The 21,733-nt window shown below is 36.1% G+C and overlaps 1 protein-coding gene across 2 annotated transcripts in view; it reads left to right on the forward strand.

The window, feature by feature from the left end:
* Positions 1-19,732, forward strand: part of USO1 (USO1 vesicle transport factor) — a 99,541-nt gene extending 79,809 nt beyond the window's left edge. Inside the window, exons 13-25 of one of the 2 annotated variants that reach the window (XM_074228467.1) lie at positions 155-366; positions 1,265-1,285; positions 5,492-5,602; positions 5,967-6,085; positions 8,027-8,208; positions 8,438-8,559; positions 11,289-11,427; positions 13,597-13,760; positions 14,321-14,410; positions 16,625-16,723; positions 17,284-17,391; positions 17,823-18,038; positions 18,553-19,732. In XM_074228467.1, the coding sequence (XP_074084568.1) occupies positions 155-366; positions 1,265-1,285; positions 5,492-5,602; positions 5,967-6,085; positions 8,027-8,208; positions 8,438-8,559; positions 11,289-11,427; positions 13,597-13,760; positions 14,321-14,410; positions 16,625-16,723; positions 17,284-17,391; positions 17,823-18,038; positions 18,553-18,711 (1,742 nt within the window). In that variant the 3' untranslated portion in view covers positions 18,712-19,732. The remainder of the gene's footprint in view (positions 1-154; positions 367-1,264; positions 1,286-5,491; positions 5,603-5,966; positions 6,086-8,026; positions 8,209-8,437; positions 8,560-11,288; positions 11,428-13,596; positions 13,761-14,320; positions 14,411-16,624; positions 16,724-17,283; positions 17,392-17,822; positions 18,039-18,552) is intronic. The other variant, XM_074228468.1, reaches the window with a different exon arrangement.
* The last annotated feature ends 2,001 nt before the right edge of the window (positions 19,733-21,733 follow it).

Here is a 21,733-nt window from a genome sequence, read left to right on the forward strand (position 1 = left end):
ATCCACTATGATTTAGGAGCAAAGCATCTTGTGGCATTTTCATGACATTATTAGGTGGCATCTTATGTAAAATGTAGACTATATCTTCAGTTCACTTTGATTTTAGTTTGATCACACACAGAGTGACACTTGCTTTTGCCTGCCAATTTTGTAGCTACAGGTGTTTCAGTCTCTGCTGGTCAGCTGTTATGTGGAGGCCTCTTTTCTACGGATTCCCTTTCAAATTGGTGTGCTGCTGTGGCCCTGGCACATGCTTTGCAAGAAAATTCTACTCAGAAGGAACAGCTGTTGCGGGTCCAGCTAGCCACCAGCATTGGCAACCCTCCGGTGTCTCTGCTGCAGCAATGCACTAACATCCTTTCTCAGGTGCAGTATTTAGTCATCCTGGGCCCACAGGGGAGGGGAAAGGGACTCTAAAGAAACGTTTTGGTTTCAGCACAAAAACCCTTCAGGATTTGTGGAATATCAGAAAAGTTTCAGAGAAAGAAGAAAAGAGCAGGGCTCATACACACTGAAGGCATCAGTTCTACCACAGGCTTGTACTGCCATGGCTCTCCATCTTGGCTTGGAGTTTTCAGCAGAGAAGACTGAACTTGCTCTCTGCCTCAGATTACTGATCAGTAACATGATGGCGTTGGGCTTGATGGCCTCTGAAGGCCTTCTACCTCTAAAACCGTGATCCTATGACTAGATTAGGGTCTTCCACAGGAATTGATGATTAAGTTTATTGAGGACAAAAGATAGATGTTAGGAAGCAGAACCTTATTTTGAATCTCTTGTCTCTATTAAAAAATCTCATCTTTATCTTTATTTCTAGTACTTTTTTATCTCAGAAATAATTAAAAAAAATAAATGCCCCATGTATTGGAAGTAGCCAAACCTTTGTCTTAAAAAAGCCATTTATAGTTCCTAAATATTTGTTAGCACTAGCGTTTGTCATAGCACAACCTATCAGAAATTCTGTCTTAATCCAGATAGTTGTTGATTTTCTAGTCATGGCTACCATACACATTGTTTAGTCATGGCCAGTCATACACAATAAGTAGTCATAAGGGTTTACAAATAATGAGGTTCATCTCTATACTGTCCCCAAAATAGGAATGTACATATTAGTAAAATAGAGACAAAGTAGATCAGCTAGAAATAATTATTTCATATTTAAAGCTGGGGGGTAGGGGGGGAAGAAACTTGTGGTAGGATTTTACCAGATTCAATTTTTCAAAAATAGTAATAAATGTGAATTTTTTTAATGTATAATTTACAGGGTGATAAGATCGACAGACGGGTATGTATCATCTGGTGGAGTTTAGGTATTTCCCTCTTACAAATAGGGCCTTTTCTGTGTCTTGGGTTCTGCTGATTGGTTTTTTTTAACTGCTTGTTGAAGTAATACTCTACTTACACTTTCATATGTCCTACAAGATGGTGCTCCTCAGGGCTTCTCAGTGGGATGCTGCAGTGGTGTCCTCAGTGCTAAGTGGTCCTTGGGCTTTTCTCTTGGGATGCTTGCACTTTGTAGGATTCAAAAGGTTTTAGTTCAAACTTTCTTCTCCCCCCCCCCCCAATGTTTTTTAAAGAAGATAAATTTTAGTTTTATGATACTTATGCCATTGCTTAATCATGATTTAAAGTAGAAATCATTTAAATAGATTACTAAAATCACACTAAATCTTGACATTTGAAATGTTTACAATTAAAACACATTGTTTTATTTTGTATATAATTGATACCTTAGAACATTTGGGAATGCTTTTATTTATCTTTTAGGAATGATTGGCAGAAAAGCGAATAGTTTAAACTAGTAAACATAGACATGATTGGTATATGTTTTTACTCTAAAATCTGAAGAGTAATAGCTGAATTGAGATGTTTGCTTTATTACATGTAAGTTAATGATACTAAGAATTATGTCTGTTCAGAGCATGATCTAATATTTTACTGTTATGAAACTTCTATCTTGGTGCTCTGTGTGGTATTTGAAAAGGACAAGGATGTTATAAGTATTCTGCTTAATACTCTAAAAAATAGGGGGGGGGATGAGCAGCAAAGAATGGAACACCCATTGATAAGTAAAACAAATTTTACCAGACCTAAAATTCCTGATGGTATATTCTCATATTTGAAATCATTTAAAATACTAGAAATGTTTTTACTGTTTTACCAAAAATAGAATTGAGATAAATTCTCTTGAAAAGGTTGGTTATTCCAAAAAATTATTTGGGCTGATTGCTTAAGAGCAATCCTCCAACATTAAAATCCACTATCTGAATTTAAATTAAATTAATGTAATTTAAAGTGTTTCAAGTAAGAAAGTGTTTTTTTTTTCCCCATTGTAAAGGATCTGGCATTTTGAATAAACTGATGCACAGACTGTATAGACTCCTTGAAGCAGGGTCTGTCTTTACTGTCATTTAGTGCCTTGCACATGCTAAACATTTAATACTTAATGAATTTAATTTGAAGAGAGTACTGACCTAAAAAAGCATTCAGCTTCCTCTGTGATCATAGCACTCCTCTGTAGCTTCTTGGGTACTATTTATAAATTTTTATTAGACTAACTTGTATAAGATAAGTTCTGAGTGACTAGTTTATTATGTACCTGCCATAATCCATTGCAAATGAAATCCTTAATTGAGAGCAAATTTTGATCAGAATTTGTCTGAGGGCCTGGCACAGTGCTCTTTGGTTGTATTGGGTTTGGGGAACTGAATCCCAGGCCAGATTTTTCAGTTTGCCAATGTGTGGGTACTCTGGGTATGTTTCAAGGCAGCTATATGTCCTTGTAGGGAAATTAGGGGTGCAGAGTCCTATTTAATCTACCTTCAAGGTTGGTTGTGTTGAGCAGATAAACTGTGCTACTGAAAGCTTTGGACCATCGTGGAGATATGCTTTGTGGAAGGAAATCTGAAGCCCGTGGCAGGGTGGGCAGGGGGAGGAGGAAAAAACAGCCAAGTCACTGAATCAGTGCTTAATAAATGCTAACTTAGTGGTTGACTGACTTGAGTCTGCTACTTAAGTAACCTCAGCTGTACGAGGTCTAAGTTTAAAGTGAGCAGGAACCTTCTAGCATGCTAGAAAGAACAGGGCTTAGGGCTTGTACTGCTTCCCTCCTGGAAATACCTCTTCACTTGAGGGAAAGAGTTTGGAGTTTTTAAACTTTCTGAATCAAAAAATATTTTGGAGAGGAAACAGGAAAGTCTTCAGTTAGGGAGATATTGGAAAGAGTTGAGACCCTTTTTGACTAAATAGAAGCACTAGAAAATCCAAGTAATGCCTCCCTTTGGTTAGCTTGGAAAGAGTCATTCAGCTTTCTTAGAAAAATGAGGAGGTTTATACAGGGTCTTGACACCAAGGGAAATTTCAAGGTAGAATAATTAGCATTTTAATCTTTGATATTATAGGTACAGAATCATATTTTATCTGTACATAATGTCTCACCACACAAGCATACCAACAGTTCAGTGGAAAGAGTCCATTCCAAAAGTAAGGAAACCTGGCTTCTCTAGGCTAGTTTCTACTTCTTTTGTAGGTAGGGGAGTTTGGGCAGACTCTGATATCTTAGTTATCTCAGTTATCTTACACTCTTCATCTTGGAAATGAAATTGCACCAGATGGTTTCTCAGGATACTTTGATCTGTTAGATTTTATAATTTACAATGGAGTTGAAAAGATTGTATCAGTAGTCTTTTATAGGGTGAGAAATTTAACTTTGTACTGAACTCTAGAAGAGGCTCTTCAAATGCCGAGAGATAAAGTGTGAGTAAAGAGTATTGGTTTATTTTTAAATTTTTTTTAGGTTTTTTTTTTTTTGTAAGGCAAATGGGGTTTTAAGTGGCTTGCCCAAGGCTACACAGCTAGGTCATTATTAAGTGTCTGAGACCGGATTTGAACCCAGGTACTCCTGACTCCAAGGCCGGTGCTCTATCTACTATGCCACCTAGCTGCCCCATTTTTAAATTTTTAAAAAATATTTTTACTCCTAAAGACTTTTAAGATGGTACTGTCCTGTCTTCTATAATGAGAATATTCCAAAATGGAACTGTAGACTTCATACATCCAAAACTTAAAAAGTGATCATTTTATAAGAGTGCAATCATTTTACATAGAACACTTTACTGCATAACTATTCTGCTGCCATTTAAAATGTTTTCCCAATCCAAAAAAAATCTTTGTTTTTTTTTTCCTTCTGAGAAGTGATGAAATGAGAATTTTCCAAGATTTTCTTGTACATTAGAATTAAAGTAGGGGCAGCTAGGTGGCACAGTGGATAGAGCATCAGCCTTGGAGTCAGGAGTACCTGGGTTCAAATCTGACCTCAGACACTTAATTACCTAGCCATGTGGGCTTGGGCAAGTCACTTAACCCCATTGCCTTGAAAAATCTAAAAAAAAAAAAAGAAAGTTAATGTAAATGGCTTCTATTTTTTATGACAGGGAATAAAGAAGTGGTCAGGGGAATCACAGAGAGGATGATTCAGTCTTGAGGTCTGGAAGACCTAGAATCAAGACCTCCCTTCTGACACAAACTTGTTTAGTGACTAAGCAAGTCCCTTAAGCCCTCATCTGCTGTGGTCAGCTATCTTAGGCCTCAGAGGTTATAGACTTATTTCCTGATCTGCATTGGTTGAGAGTGGTGTCCTCCCCCTAAGAATTCCTCTGCCACTGAGATCATTGGTCAGTTTCCTCAACTTTCCCACCCCCTCCATGGTAGAATATTATTAAATGATCCATAATTCAGCTCTATATTCTTGCTTATATCTCACTGTTTAAACAAAAAATTTGTACTATAGATTTTTAAAATTAGGAATGACACATACTCAGTTGAGAAATTTTGGTGTTGAGATACATACAAACATATTAAAAAAAACACATCTTCCTCCAGTACCTGATCATGGCTTAAAGGGTTTTGCTAAACAAAATTCACCTCTGGGGAGTTAGATCAAGTAGGATAAATTAGTGTGCAGTGCTCTCAAAGCTCCCCCCGTGATGTCGGATTTGGGCAATAAGGCAGTAGACAAGACCAGAGCAGAAAGGCAGTCTTCTAAGTTTGTATTTTATACATACTTGAACTGTTTTAAGAAAGATTGCCACATTCTTCAGAAAACATTGTTTTTCCTGTTAAAATTTTAGTTGGCCAATTTTCACTATGAATATAAATTAATTTTTCACAATTTTTAATTATGTTCTCTTCATCTTCTTTATTTGAGCTTGCTATTGATTGCATTTGGGAGTGCTGTGTGTGGATGATAGAGGAATGTACTCTCTTTTTGAATATTAACAGCATGTCTGGAAACTAGTTACTACCCATGTACCTAAAATGCTTTTCCTCCTGTTGAAGGGACATGGGAATGGAAGGGGAGGAAGGGGGGAAGGGCAGTAGGAACTAAGTGTTGCAGTTCTTATTAGTTTAATGAGAGAAAGAGACAGGAAAACTTCAGCAAAAGTACCTGAGTTGTGGGAAGAAATTCATGCATTTTTTTTTTTTATTTCAGGGGAGCAAAGTACAAACACGAGTTGGGTTATTAATGTTGCTTTGTACCTGGTTAAGCAACTGTCCTATTGCCGTCACACACTTTCTTCACAATTCAGCCAATATTCCATTTGTATCCTTTGTTTTAGATAGCTAAGACTGATTGTTTAACTTACATTTTTTTCTTTTAGAAGTAGTGCTAGGCTCTAACTTTGCCTGTGTCACCTCAGCTGTGCTAAAAGTCATGTGAGTATGGGGAATATTTTCTAGATAGGAAATATCAGTAATTATTTTTGATGAAATCTCACTAAGTTCTACTGTAGGAGGTAGTAGTATTCATTTTTATGATTCATCCAAAACAACATTGTACATGTGCCGTTATACCAAATTTTCAAAAGAAAATTCCTCCAGGGAATGTATAATTGCTGTGTAAAAAGCAAAATGCCATACATTGGTTATTTGATGAAGTGTGTCATCTTCCTTAACCAGAGTTTCAGCTCACAGCACAAATAGCAGAAAACCTTGGAGAAGAGGAACAGTTGGTTCAAGGCTTATGTGCCCTCTTGTTGGGCATTTCCATTTATTTTAATGATAATTCACTTGAGAACTACATGAAGTAAGTCAGGGGAGATTGATTCTTTTCAATGCTGTGCCCAGAAATGTGGATACGAGCTCTCCTGGTTGGTAAAACAAGTGGAGCCGAAGAGCTTGGCCTGTGCAGTCTGGGGCTGGGGTGGAGGGTGAGGATCACCCAGCCACACAGTCCAGCTCCTCTTGAGTAAGTGAGTGTCTGCTCAGCACCAGTGCCGGACTCTGAACGACAGTTTGTTGACTCAGAATTGCTGTGAATTAACACATGTTTCTTATGTGCCAAAGCTAGGCTAACTAAGTGCTGGGGATTCACAGAAAGGCAAGACAACCCCTGCCCTCTGGGAGCTCACTTTCTAATGGCAAATAACTGTATAAGCAAGCTGTCCGCCCAGGAGGTAGATCCAGGCTGAATAATAGGAAATGATCAGAGAGATGGATCAGTGTCCAGGGGCCTAGATTTGGGGACTGGAGGGAAGAGCCTAGAAAGTCGAGTTCAGGAAGAGAGGTAATACCTAGGGAAGTTGGAAAGATAAGTTGGGATCTGATTGTGAAAGGTTTCACAAGCTAGGCGATGTAGCATTTTTCCTGGAGACTGTAAAGACCTGCAGGGCTTAAGATACAAAGTAGTGTCAAGGACTGAGGACAAAATTGGTGTTGGGGAACCAGCAAGGAGACCATTGCCTTGGTCTGGCAATAAGGGAGGAGTGCCTAAGCCCATCAGAGCTGAGTTAGGTGTCAGGTGTGTGGGGTGCTACAGAGATCATCATCTAGTCAGAAAGCACAGATCTAGCTTACAACTCTAGAATTTGGAAAGGACTAAAATAAGGATGTTTGGAAGGGGGAAGAGAGTTGGGGTGGCAGGGGGAGATGAGAGTTTGGTTTTGAACCTGTTGAGTTGGAATCTTTTCAAGCCATCTCCTTTGAAGGTCCAGGAAGAAATTTGGATTGAAATCTGAGAGGCAATCCCCAGGCATTTATGGAGAGTTTACTGGGCCAGGAGAGGGTGAAGCAGTGGGTATACAATATAAAAGAGGAAATTATCTCTTGTTCCACTGAGCTGGATCCATGGAGTTATTTGCATGATAATTAAACCTTCGAGAACTGAGGAAGTCAACTGGAGAGGGAAGAGGAAAAAGTTCAAGACAGAGCTTTAGGGAATAGTCAGAAAGCAGGAGAGGAGAGGATCCAGGAGGCCATAGTGGTCCTTGGTGTCTGCCCATGGAAAGATCACATAGAACAAAAACTAAGATGAGACCCCCAGAATGTGCAGCTCAAGATCATTGGCAGCTTTGGAGAAAATTCAGTTGAGTGATAAGGTCAGAAATGAAATTGTAGTGGGCTGAATTGTCAGTGAGAAAGGAAAGAAAGGAAAGACTTGAATGTAATATAGGTAGCTTCTACAAATTTAGAAAGGAAGGAGAGACAAAGGAGAGCTGTGGGTGATAGTAAGATTCAGGGAAAGTTTCTTAAGGATTGGGGAGGCTTGAACATATCTAAGCTCATTATGGAAGTAACCAATAGATAGGCAGAGATTGAAGGGAAAATCTGTGGAAGAAATTGGGAGGGGAATAGCATCAAGGACTTGCAGACAGTCTGGCATTGGCCCTAAAAAAAAAGTCTCGTTAAAGACTAGAAGAAAAAAAGTGATGGTAGAGCATAATGTCCAGGGATTTTGAGATAGTGAAAGGGACAGGAGAGACCTCATGGCAGATGTCCTCAATTTTCGCAGGACCTTAACTAAGAGGGCAAGGCAGATGGAAAGGAACTGTAGCCCCTTCTGTCAGGCCTGGGAGAAGTGAAAAGTATTGCTTTGTTACTGGGAGAGTCCATTGAGATTGAGTAACAAATAAGCAATCAGGAAATGAAAATATTTTCCACCGAAGTATAATTTGAGCACTTTGTGTTTGAACCATTGGCAATTTATTAATATGTTTGTATACATCTATCTTTTCTTTTTTCTTTTTAGAGAGAAACTGAAACAACTCATAGAGAAGAGAATTGGCAAAGAGAACTTCATAGAGAAGCTGGGTTTCATTAGCAAACATGAACTGTACTCGAGAGCTGCCCAGAAACCACAGCCAAGTTTTTCTAGCCCGGACCATATGATGTTTGATCATGAATTTACAAAGTTAGTGAAAGAACTTGAAGGTGAGCTACATTGACTGGAGACTGTGTATCTGAAAAGAAATTAGGATAAATAAGTGCCTGCAGAACATATTCAAAGGACATAATGAACCCAAAAGGGCATCATTGTTTAGTTAATCCTTGGAATGCTAGCTATTAGGGCAGTTTCATCTTTTCATGGATAGATTATGCGTGGCTATTGAAATTTTATTTACAAAATTTGAAGGATTTAACTATAAGCCCTTTTTTGCAGGTGTCATAACAAAGTCCATATATAAGTCTAGTGAAGAAGATAAAAAAGAAGAAGAGGTGAAGAAAACATTGGAACAACATGACAGCATAGTAACTCACTACAAGAATGTGATCCGAGAGCAGGTAAATGCTAGGAAAGATATTCTCTGACCTATTAGCTCATTGGGTTAATGACAGAATTCTTTTAGGAGAATTCAGAAGGAATTTTATAAATGATATGATGTGTTAAGATGAAAATTCATCTTACTTCTAATTATATAACCCAAACCCCTTACAGTTTTGACAAATAGGCTCTTTTAGAATTGATCTTTCTTGGGGCAGCTAGGTGGTGCAGTGGATGGAGCACTGGCCCTGGAGTCAGGAGGACCTGAGTTCAAATCTGGCCTCAGACACTTAATAATTACCCAGCTGTGTGGCCTTGGGCAAGCCACTTAACCCCATTGCCTTGCAAAAACAAAAAAACATAAAAAGAATTGATCTTTCTTTTATGGACTCCTTGCAAAAAATATCATTTAAAATGATTCACAATTATTTGCAACTTATTGAGCATTTAGGCCAAAGGTTCTTAATGTTTTTTATGTTATGGACCCCCTTGGCAATCCCTGTGAAGTCTATGGATACCTTCCTTTTCAGAATTATGTTTTAATTCAACTAGCTCACACAGTGGACAGAGCATTGACCTTAGAATAAGATAGATGGGTGTTCGACTCCCACTTCCGACACTAGCTGTGTGACCTTGGACAAGTAACTTAACTCTGATTGTCCTGTATCCAGAGACATTTCTAATCATCCTTACTCATATCTGGCCACTGGACCCAAATGACTTTGGAGGAGAAAATGAGGCTAGTGACTTAGCATAGGACCCCCTCACTGAAATCCAATTCACATGCTTGTCATGACGTCACCTACCTGAGGTCATGGTCTTTTTTGTTTTTTTATTTGAGCAATTCTTCATTTTTTACCTTTCTCTCTTTATTTTACTTAAGGGTTATACATTTGAAGAAATGATACATTAGGAAGTAAAAAGGCATCTTTATTATGATTGCAAATCCGAATGGCAGGGATGTGGAGGAATTGGAGGAGAGGCAGATTTCTATTGAGATTATGGGAATCTGATTATGACTGAGGAATTTTTTTCCTTGTTAAGAAGCTGATCTAGAGAGGTTTGTCAAGTTCTCTTTGGTAATGTAAATTCCCTCTAGCACAACATAGATGCTGGAGAGGACTGGACCCATTCCTCCTCCTCAGCTGGGTCGTTTGCCATCTCACAACAGACATAGACATGACTCTGTGAGTTGGAGTTCCAGTTAGAATTCCTTCCTGTCGGGGTGGCTAGGTGGTGTAGTGGGCAAAGCACCGGCCCTGGAGTCAGGAGTACCTGGGTTCAAATCCAGTCTTAGACACTTAATAATTACCTAACTGTGTGGCCTTAGGCAAGCCACTTAACCCCATTTGCCTTACAAAATAAAACAACCCTAAAAAAAAAGAATTCCTTCCTGTCAAAGCATTTCATGTTTAAAACTATTTGCCTGTGATTATTTTGCACTTTTGACAGCCCTAAGTATGAAATCAAAATCTGAATATAATATTTCAGGTTCAGACTTGTTCATTTCTCATAAATCAAGTTAATTAGAATGTTTTAAAATGGTGATTTGGAAATAATTTATTCTTAGCATAAGATTACAAATGTCAAAAAATGACTTTCCCTTTATTGCACATCATGAAGTATTTGGTACCAGATAACTGGTTTGGAGAGTCTTGGATTGTAATGTATAATCTATACCTGGAGCTAATAAGTAATTGATTAGAGAGAAGAAAATAATATTTTATGTATTTATGATCATTAAAAAATTAATTTGGAAAGTCATAAATTACTCATTTTAGTTTTTATTGATTATTAAGGTGTTAAAAAGCTTTTATACTTTTTTAGTTATAGTAAAATTACTATATTACTTTATTAATATTATTTATTAATGAGTCACACTGGACACCTTAAACTTTGGAATTGTTAATCAGCAATGTGCCGTATTTTAAAGTGTTATTCCTTGCTTAGCAAATGTTTGTGAATATTAAACTATCCACTCTACAGAATGGGGGTGGGATGTTGCAAGGATGGTCTGCATCAGCATCTCACCCACATAATCTAAAGAATATATATGTTATGAATAGCTAGTTTATCATGGGACTAGAGTGAATGTTTCTGTTGTGCTGTAACTATGATCTATAATTTTAAAAGAATAAGAATGATTTCTCCTATGACTTAGAGACATAAAATGTTAAAATTGAAATTTTTATTCATCTGGTCCAGCCCCACTGAAACAGAAATCCTCTCTGTATAAACTCCAGACAAGTGGTGATCCTCTTTAAATCCTGGGGTGGGCAGAATGCTTTATTTATTATTACTTTTCTCCTTCCAGAAGGGGAAAATTTCTCTTTCTTTCAAACTGAAATCATGTCCATAAAAATTTCCTCTTAATTGTATTCTCTAGAGGCTAAGCAGAACAAGTATGATCTTTCTTACATACTTTCTTGCAGAATCCAAACACTTGAGTTAAGTTTGACTTAATTGCTTTTCTTAAATATCTACTATATGGAAAGTATTGAGTCAATTGTTATAGCTCTGACATGTGAAGGCCTGTGGGAAGTGGGGAGCAGAGTCAAGGAGGGATACTACAGGTGTAGAAAGACATGGATGCAAATGAACATACCAATCGAATATACTGTTGACTGATTAGATCCATAATTTTAATTCCAATTTCATGTCACCCTGTAGAAATGATTGTCCCGAGTGTGACATATGCAGCAATATATACGTCCTCTTGACAGAAGTGCTCTGTATTTTTATTCCATAGGACTCCCAGCTTGAGGAATTAAAACAGCAGGTTTCTACCCTAAAATGTCAAAATGAGCAGCTGCAGACAGCCGTCACCCAGCAAGTGTCTCAGATCCAGCAGCATAAGGACCAGTATAATCTCCTCAAAGTACAGCTAGGTACCACAATCCCACTTTGAGTGTTGGGATGTATGTATTGTTTTGCACAATGCTTTCTGTGTAGGCGTCCACACCCATTGATTTCAGTCTTTGAATAACAGAAAAGAGGACAGGCCTTTTTAAAAATGAAAGTCTTTTGGAGATGGGGGGAACTTGTCTTGGGTTTTCATTGGAGAAGGAACTCCCCATGAGTCACTGTCCTACTTGGAATTTGGCTATTTTAGAATTTCACATTTGAGATAGTCACATGGGACAACCAGAAATATTTATTAAATACTAGCCATATGTAAGATACTGTCCATTGAACATATGTAGATTAAAGAAGACATGGTCCCTATCCTCCTGATTTTGTTTAAGCCTCAAATCCTGTGATTCTATAATATGAAGTACAGAGAAGTCTTAGAAGAGAAACAGGAAAGATTTGAGGAGAGGGAGGCAGTTTTTGCTATGGGATCAAAAATGTTTCATGAAAGAAATGTTGAAACATGAGAGTAATGTTAGTAATAGTAAATACAAAAGGAATCTTGTAGATACATGAGAAAAGGGTGTTTCAAGTTGAGAGAAAGTAAGACAGTAAAGAGTGTGGACAGTCCAATGTGTTTGAAATATAAAGAGCACAAAACAGTGCAGAAAGGATAGGCTGGAGTCAGCTATGAAAAACTTGCAGTGCTAGGTTAGGGGTTTAAGTAGAGGGGATGATATGTATACCAGGACAAATATTTTAGAAGTATTGTTAAGGCTCTCTTTTGAGACTTAGTCTTCAGAGAATGGTTGCAGGGAGATTGGATTAAGAAGCTATTCTAGGAGTCAGAGAAAGAGGGAAGGCACTCCTGAGCTGATGCAGTAAAAGTAGTAATAGAAATGTATAAGGAGATAGACAAAGAGGTACTTTCGAACAGGTTTGTCCAACCTGTGGTCCGGCATGTGGTCACAGATGGCTGTGAAATGCCATTTATGCAACATTATTATATTTTGTTATTATATTCATTGATAATGTGGTTACACTGTATCATAAATAAATAGAAATCCTTATATGACCCATGACCAGTTTTTATTGGATGATGTGGCCCAGAAGAGCTAAAATATCAGACTCCCATGCTGTAGAGTAGAAGGTACATACTTAACAGTTTAGTGGATTGGGGAGAGATATAAAGGAGAGGGAAGAGCCAGAAAGGACTCAGAGTGGAATTGGATTGAGGGAGGGGAGTAACAAAGAAATAAAAGAGCTCTGCTTTATGTATGGTGACTTTAAATTATGGGTAGGATGAAATATTCATCTGACAATTTGGAAATGAAGAGTCAGGGGTCATGCAGCAACAATTAAAACTGGAGGTGATAATTGGAATATATGAATTTTTGTCTACTCTTTTCTTTGCCAAGAATAATAATCTTAGGTTTGAGGAAGGTAGAACAGAAGTGGTTATGGGGAAAGGTGAAACCCAGAGATTAAAATTGTAAGATTGGTTACTACCAGCTACCTTCAATGGATTCAAGGTTCCAGACCTACACTGACTACATTCATTCTAAAATTGTAGATATTCTTAGGATTACATTTGCTAAGCAGTCAAGATTGCTAAAGGTGCAGCAGACAAATTGTTGTACCTGCCTTCCAAAAGGTGGGGTCCTCAAATTATAGGCTAGTGAACTTGACTGTGATTCCAAACAATTTCTAGAATTGTGTTCTTCATGGCATGCTTGTAAACATTTAAAAAACAAGGGTAATCAATAAGAATCTGCTGGTCATGCTAAATTAATGTCATTTAAAAAAATTTAATAGTATTATTAGAGTATTCAATTAGGAAAAACCATAGATCTAATGAACCTGGATTTCTGCAAAGCATTTGGCAAAGCATATCATTATATTGTGGAGAGGTTAGAACATTTTGATTGAGGTAAAGATAGTATAATTTTAGTAGATTTGGTAATGGGTTGGCCAGAAACAGAAAGTAGTAATCAGCCTCATAAATGTTTATTTTGAGATTAAATTATCATGTTACATACAGCAAAGTGTCTGATAGTACCATAAAGGAGACCCAATTATCTAGCCCTTATGGGGCACACACAGACTTTATTTTATCTTTGCTATCTATATATTTGGATCTTCTGGGACAGATAATACCCTACTTAAGTGTTTGTGTAACTTTATCAAATTTCATGCATGTCTAATAGGAAAAGACAATCAGCATCATGGTTCTCATAATGATGGAGCTCAGGTGAATGGCATTCAGTCAGAAGAAATTAGCAGGTTGAAAGAAGAGATAAAAGAATTGAAAAACAAGCAAGAACTTTTACAAGGCCAATTGACTGAAAAGGATTCCTTGATTGAAAATTTGGTAAGATATGAACATTCAGAGTTAAATTATAAAAACAAATTTTGTTAGTTGTCCTTTTAATTTTACTGTGACCACTTATTTATCATTCTTGTAAGACTTTGTAATGTTTTAATAAACTTAGTAAAGAGCTTGTTCTTTCCATGATATGTCTGTGTCATCTGTATTAGGCTCACGTGAATTGCAAGTCATGAGTGCTAAAATGAGAGGAAATAGCTGGTCTTAATATTCTTTAATGATCATTTATAGAATGATTTTCCACATCAACTTAAATGAAATCTATCTGATATGTCTAGCTTTATGTTTTCAAATATTCCAGCAGTTTAGAGTAGTATAAAAGGTAATGTCATACACAGAAGTGATTTATTCAGAGACTAGACCATCCTATCTCTGGACAATCAGAGGCCAAAGTAATTCCACAGTCAAATAGTTAATTATTGAGTAGGACCTAGAATCCAGGTCTTTTAGAGTTAAAAAAAAAAACAAAAAACAACCCAATCTTCTTTCTACCGTACTGATTGTCACTGTGATTTAGTTTTATAGTTTTTCCTTTATTATTGTAGAAGACTACACAGTTAGCACCTGGGAAAATGGAACAATCTCTAGAAATGTCTATGGATGGTGATGCTGAACGGACAACAAAATTGCAACGGGTAAATTTGTACTCTCTCTTTGTTATAATTAGTGATTGCTCTGAATAATCATTAATGTGATCTAATTTTTTTAAGATGACAATAAAAACTTGTGATCAAATTTTTGTCTTTAATTTTTGACACTTATAATCCTTATGAGCATTATTGTTTTTCTTTGGTTTCCTTTGCTAAAAAGATGCTAAACTCTGTCAATCTATGAAATAGCAGTTAAAATTTTTTTTAAAAGAAATCATGTACATGACAAGACTATAAGTTACCAATGAATTTAAGATGTAAACTTTGCCTAATTTTCATGACCAGGTTTTCATTACTTGTTAATTGGTAAATAATTTATTTGTGCCACATGTTTCACCCTGTCTCAAAAAAAATATACATCTTTGAGCACATGCAAGGAAAAAGTAAATGAAAAGGGGAACATTATTTAAAACAACTGCTTTTAACTTTGGAAAAATCCTCTTTTTCCTTTTCTGGCATTTTTTGTGACTTGGAAATTCCTATCAAAATGGAAAATTATGCTTCAGAGTTGCAGTTATTAAATATATTGGTTTTTCTAATTCTACATATTTCACTTTCCATTTAGTCATATGCTGCTATGAATTTTTTTTTTTTTTTAGGTTTTTGTAAGGCAAATGGGGTTAAATGGCTTGCCCAAGGCCACACAGCTAGGTAATTATTAAATGTCTGAGACCGGATTTGAACCCAGGTACTCCTGACTCCAAGGCCAGTGCTTTATCCACTATGCCACCTAGCCGCCCCTGCTGCTATGAATTCTATGAAACAGTGATAGTCCATTACTTTCATGTTCCACAGTTGTTTTAGTCATTCCTTAATTGATGGACAACTGCTTCTTTTTCAGTTCTTTACGATCACAAAAAATGCTGCTACACATTCTTTCATATATCTAGGATCTTCCATTTTTGTCCTTGACTTTCTTTTTAAAATGCTCAACAATGGGATATTTGATCCAGAGTATGGCAGTTTACTTTTTAAAGCATAATTCCAGTTTGTTGTCCAGAGTGATCGATCAATTCATATCTCCGCCGAAATATTATTGTGCCTATCTTCTTCAACTCCTATTGCTGTTTTTTGTCCTCAGTTAATTGGCTGTAAAGCCAGAGTTATATTAATTTACTGTTTTCTTATTATTAGAGATTTAGAACAAGATCTTACATAGTTGTTAATAGTTCATAAATCTTATAAAATATTTATTCATTTTCTTCGATGATCAATTATCCATAAGGAAATAGCTTTTTGTATACATATTTATGTTATTTCCCAAATATTTAGCTATCATACCCCTACCAAAGAGTCTTTGATGGAAATGTTTTCTTCACCTGACATTTTTCCTTCTTATCCTACCTACTTGCTTTGGTTTTGTTTATTCAGTAGTCTTTTAATTTCATGTAAATGAAATTACCTATTTAATCATTTATCACTTTTCTGTCTTTTGTTTGGTTAAGAGGTATCCTCTTAATTTATTTTATGGTGTTACTTTTTATATTCATCCATTTTGGCTTTGTTGTGCTATATATTCTTTGATATTTGCCTAAATAAAATTTCTGTCATATGCTTTTCTGTTTTCCTAGCATTTTCTTGTCAAATAGGAAGTTCTTCCCTGGGTTATCTATGTTTTCAGGTTTATCAAATTTATCAGATTATTGAATTTTATTGTTTATCTAGTCTGTTCTTTGATTAGTTTTTGGTTTTTTTTAACCAATATTAAGCAGGTTTGATTATAAAATACAGGTTTGTATTTTGGTAATATATTTTGAGGTCTGAAATTCCTCCCTCAATTCTTTTTTCATTTTTTTTCCTGAGTTTCTACTCTTGCATTTCACTAACTAATTTTATCTAACCTCTATCAAGAGTTCGTTAGTTTTGATTGGTATAGCATTAGATCTGTAAATTAATTCAGGCGGCATGGCTACTATCAGTACAGTGGTGTGGGTCAACTAAGAGCAATGAATTATTTATTATTTGTCATTTCTTGTTTTGATGAATGTTCTGCAATGATACTTATATGGTTTCACTGTGTTTTGGTAGGTTGATTCCCAAATATTTATTAATAAAAATATCACATATAGAAATGATGATTTTGTGTATTTTTTTAAGTTGATACTTGATCAAAGATGTTATTTGTCTCCATTTCTTTACTGGTTCTCTATAGTTTTCTAAATAAATATAAAATGGTTTTTGCCACTTTTGTCTCTGAAGGAAGTTGAAACACTCCGGGCTCAGCTCAACTTGCAGTCTGTGGAGATCTCTAAATTACAGATGGAAAAGCAGGAGCTAATACAGAAAACCGAAACATTTGTAAGTTTCTCTTGTTTTCTTTAACCAAAAATAGCAAAACGAGAACTGGACTGATTTGACTGCTTTAGGATAATCAGCCGATTCTGCTTCCTTCCAGTGGAGGCTCACCATGAACTAGTAGTCTTGGTTTTAATGCATCTTTTGGAGTCCTTCAGCACACTCTCTTTACTGACCAGGGGTTCTGTGGTACAGCAGAAAGAGCTCACATCATAGTCAAAGACCCTCAGTCCTGCTGAATCATCATTTCCCTGTCTCTTAAAAGAAGCATTAGATATTTTGCCCTTCCAGCTCTACATTTGTGATCCTAGGTGTTAGGCACTGTTAGATTACAACTCAGAGCAACTTGGATCCTTCCTGGATCTGTCTCTTTTATTTTCTTAGTTGTGTCTGCATAATATATTGTGATTTAGGCGCTTCAGGTTCTTTCCAAATGTCATTCATTTCATAAAACAATATTTTGTTTGCAAAGAAATCCAGAGACTTTTTTGATCTAATCTTGGAAACCAAATTCCAAAATTAAATAAAAACTTTTCTTTTAAACTCAAATTTCTACTTCTTAGGCTAAATCCCTTCCAGTGTCAGGAGACAATGGCACTGTAACAGCAGCAAAACCCACTGATGTAGAAGGCAGACTCTCAGCACTGGTGCAAGAGACTAAAGAATTAAAGGTTAGTGGTGTCATTTCCAAGTCTAATACACAGTATTTTAAAAGATAACATGGATCATAGTCAGAATTTTATTTCTGTGCATATGGGAAAATAAACTCTGAAAAGTAGAATGAAACCAAATAGTTGATTTTATTATTTCATTTGGTTGTATTATTTGAGTTTTGGGCCTGAAATTTCATTTAATCTATCTGTTTCTAGTTTGAATAGATGTATTGAAACTCAAGTGTCTTAAAATTATTTACTTTTGATGGCATATAAATGTCTTGGCATGTAAAAAATACATTTTAATAAAAGTAATTCTTTGTATTCAAGACCTAGTCTCCAAGGTTGAACTGGATGCAGCAGGTTTGAATGAAAAGAACATGTCATCATGTGTTGCCCCTATGTGAATGCTCTTTTTAGGTTAGTTACTTGAGTATTTCTTTTGTCAGAATGAAGTTAAAGCTTTGTCTGAGGAAAAAGCGTCTATAAAACAGCAGTTGGATTCATCAAACAGCACCATTGCAATCTTACAGAATGAGAAAAGCAAACTGCAACTGGGACTTGCAAAATCTACCAAAGAACAGGATGACCTTTTAGTGCTGCTGGCTGATCAAGATCAGAAAATGATTTCATTAAAAAGCAAACTGAAGGAACTTGGCCACCCGGTATGACCACATATTTCTACAGAATTTATCCTGGGGCACAATGAATAGAGTACCTGGAGTCAGGAGGACCTGAGTTCAAAGTTGACCTCAGACACTTAATTACCCTGCTGTGTGACTTTGGGCGAGTCATTTAATATCCCTTTAATATGCCTTGCAAAAAAAAAAAAACAAAGAAGTTGTTTAACTCTATTGTACTTAAGATATTTTATTTGTAGTATCATGAATTGGTTGTGCTGCTGTTATGTTAGCCATGACATAACACTCAGGAGATTAAGAAGATGTTGCCATTATTTAGTTTAGCTTCATGATAGTCTTTATTATACCGGAGTAACTATCTTTTAAATTGTCTCCTAAATCATTTTCCACAAGTTGCATAAGTCATTAGGTCAAGGACATAAAGAACTTTTGTATTCTAAAATTCCAGATCTCAAGATAGGCAAAGAATTTCATTCTTTGGCAAAGAAATGAAGTTTATTTGGTCCAAGCTAAGTGAAGATTTTTTTTCCCCATTTAGGTTGAAGATGAAGATGAAGATGATCTTGGATCTGGAGACCAGACTGGTAATGATGACATTGATGATGATGATGATGATGACGATGATGATGATGACGACAACAGTGATGATGAAGATGATCTTCATAATACTAATGAAGTAGTGGAGGGATCAACCTAAGCTTTAAAATATCTCTTAAAATAATGGAGATTACCATGTAATTTTTAAGATGGAGCCTCAAGACAAAACTTTGGTCTGTCTCCATATATAATAAAAATTTTTAGGAAGCAAATGGAAAGCATTCACTAAAAGACTATTGCCGTGTTTCTAAAAATGATGCCACCCATTTTTTTTTTTTTAAGAAAAAGACCTAACTGGGTAAAACACAACTGTTTTATTTAAGTTCTTTTGAACTCTTTTAGAAGGCGACCATCTCTTAGCTTTAGACACCAAAAAAAATGTACTGTTAAAAGCATGAGGTAGCCGAACAGTTTGCCTTTAATTCCTTGTCATTTACAGAAGATTCTGCATCTATCTTTTTATTTTAAAACTTGTGATTTTTAAGTGCTTATATATTTGATTTAACACTTGAATTGGGCTCTTTCCTCTGTAGTCAGCTTTAGTGATACTCTAAACCCATGGGTTCTTTTAAGAGATGCACAAGTTTAAGAGCAGGAGCCAGGGTAATTTTGGAGAAATGGTCGATTCACCAATGGTGACTCCTAAAATAAGTACGTTGAACATTGCAGAGGGAGTGCCATTGCAGCTAGAATGATTGCAAAGAGACAGAAAGCCTGACGCACAGGGACACAGGGGCTTGTCTGTGGAAGCTGCAAGGGTGTGGAAGCAGAACACCCCAGTTAAAAACCCTAATAATTCCTTCAAAGCAAGTTTAACATGTTTGCTGGTTGTCATGACCAGTTCCATGTTCTTGAGTTAAAACAAATATAAAAGCCCACCACTCTGATGTGATTTATTGGCTTTTATATAAGGAAGCACCTTGAGGGCAGGGATTCTATTCTTCTTGCTATCTCCCAGTACCTGACCCAGTGCCTGGCACTGAATAGGCAGTCAAGGGATGCTTGTTGAATTGAATTAATGTTGAAGTAGGTTTGACCGGTATAAAAGATTTAAAAGAGTGCAATAAAAAAGATGTCAATCTCATGTTTTGGTAATAAAAATAGATATTATGTTCACTTAAGTCCCTAGTCATTTGTTTTATCATTGGTTCGTTTTTTAGATTTTGAGCAGCAATGTGTTTATTTTTCATGACTTAATCAAAAATTCATCTCTTATGTTTTTATACAGAACCGTGATAGAAGGTCTTTAGCATTCTTCCAGCTCCTAGGTGCCTTCAGGAAACTTTTCCTGATTCCGTCCTGGTTGTTAATGCTTGCTATCTGCTCAGATCATCTTGATTTTCTTTTCTCTGTACATATTGTATCTCTTCAAAGAATATATATGTGTGTGTGTGTGTGTGTGTGTGTGTGTGTGTGTGTGTGTATGTATATACATATACATGTGTATATGTGTATATATATATATATGTACATATATATATATATATACATATATATGTGTATATAATCTTTGAAGTTTAGAATTGTCCTTTGTATTTCCAAAGCTACTGCTTTGCACAAAGGAGTTTACTAACAAATGTGTTTGAATTAATCCAATGTTAAAGTTGTTAGGTGGAAGAACACACACATCTCTTTCTCTTTTTTTCCCTCTTATTTCTTCCCAGTGGAAGGAAAGATAGGTTAGCAAAGGAATTTGGAAATCCTAACTTACCTTAGAAAAATCAGGGGAAACTGGGGTTTTAAGACCTTTCCAATAAAATCTAATCATTTAATTCTCACCAGTTGCTGTTAAGACCCTCAGAAAAATTGGGAAAGTGTGTGTTTTTTCCTTTGCAGCCATCCTTTCTCAACCCCTCCTTTTGCTTCCTGCCTATGCTTCCTAGATAACTGATTTCCTTCTGCCAGTTCACAAAGGTAAAACAACAGGTCTGTCCTCTTACTTCACAATGTATGCCTCTTCCATCCTTTATCAGAGGGTGCTATTGGCATTTAGGTATTGGTTTTATGATGGCATTAAGGTAATTTACTCTCATAAATAAATGAAGTTAAACCATCCAATAGAACAGAAACCAACAAAGACCAGGACATCTTAGAACACTGAATGGAACTAAATAAGATGAAAGTCATTAGGAATCCTTGCCAAATCTTGTACTTGATTTCCAATAATCAGCTACCAAATACCAAAAGGTGGGAAAGCACAGTTAGACAAACGTTTGAAAATGTCTGGAGGTTTGGTGGACTTCAAGCCCTGAAAGAGTCCTGATAATGTTGCAGTCACAGAAACTATTGCCATATCAGGGCTGCACTAAGAGATAAAAAGTGGTTGTTTCTTTGTACTTTATCCTGATGAAATTATACCTATAGTATTAGGATTAGTTGAAGAAATATACCACCGTTTAAGAAAAATGGCAACTAGGATGGGGAAGGGCCTTGAGTCTGTGTTATATGATATCCATTGAAGGATTCTGTATGTATTCTGTAATATGAATAAGAGGAGGAAAATCTGGCGGGACATGTTAGCAGTGTTTAAGGAAAAGAATAAGGCTCATTTTATTTGACTGCAGTGGGCACAGCCAGTAGCAAATGGGGAAAGTTGAAAAGGCAGTGCTAGATTGCTATGTGGGGAGCACTTTTATCAATTATAACTATTCAGAAGTGGAATGGATTATATTCAGAAATTGTGGTCTTTCAATCATGATCATAAAATAGAGATTGGATAGATCAAAGGGTGACCATTTTTTTATATCATAGTGACAATTCTTTTTCTGTATGAGCTATGCAGTGAGCAAATTAACGGGTATAAAGTAAAAGACAGTAAACACAAAGCTTTTAATATACAATATGCCCTTTTGCTAAAGTCACTTGTTTACTGTAGCAAGTTGACATTGTATTCACAAGATTTTGACACATTCTTGAATCATCATGAGACCACATTTTAATCACATTGGTTATTTGACACACAGAACATTTTTTCCAAGGGTAGCCTTGATTATAGAGCCTAACTTTTTAATGGGGTTTAAATCAGCTTTAGTTTTCAGGCACTGAAAGAAATTTATATCCATTTCTTGTAAAAATTGCTTCATTTTGTGAAGTAATAATGCATATGTAAAGTTGTGCTGTAA

The sequence above is a fragment of the Macrotis lagotis genome, chromosome 3 (assembly GCF_037893015.1).
Source record: "Macrotis lagotis isolate mMagLag1 chromosome 3, bilby.v1.9.chrom.fasta, whole genome shotgun sequence".
Lineage (NCBI taxonomy): Eukaryota > Metazoa > Chordata > Mammalia > Peramelemorphia > Peramelidae > Macrotis > Macrotis lagotis.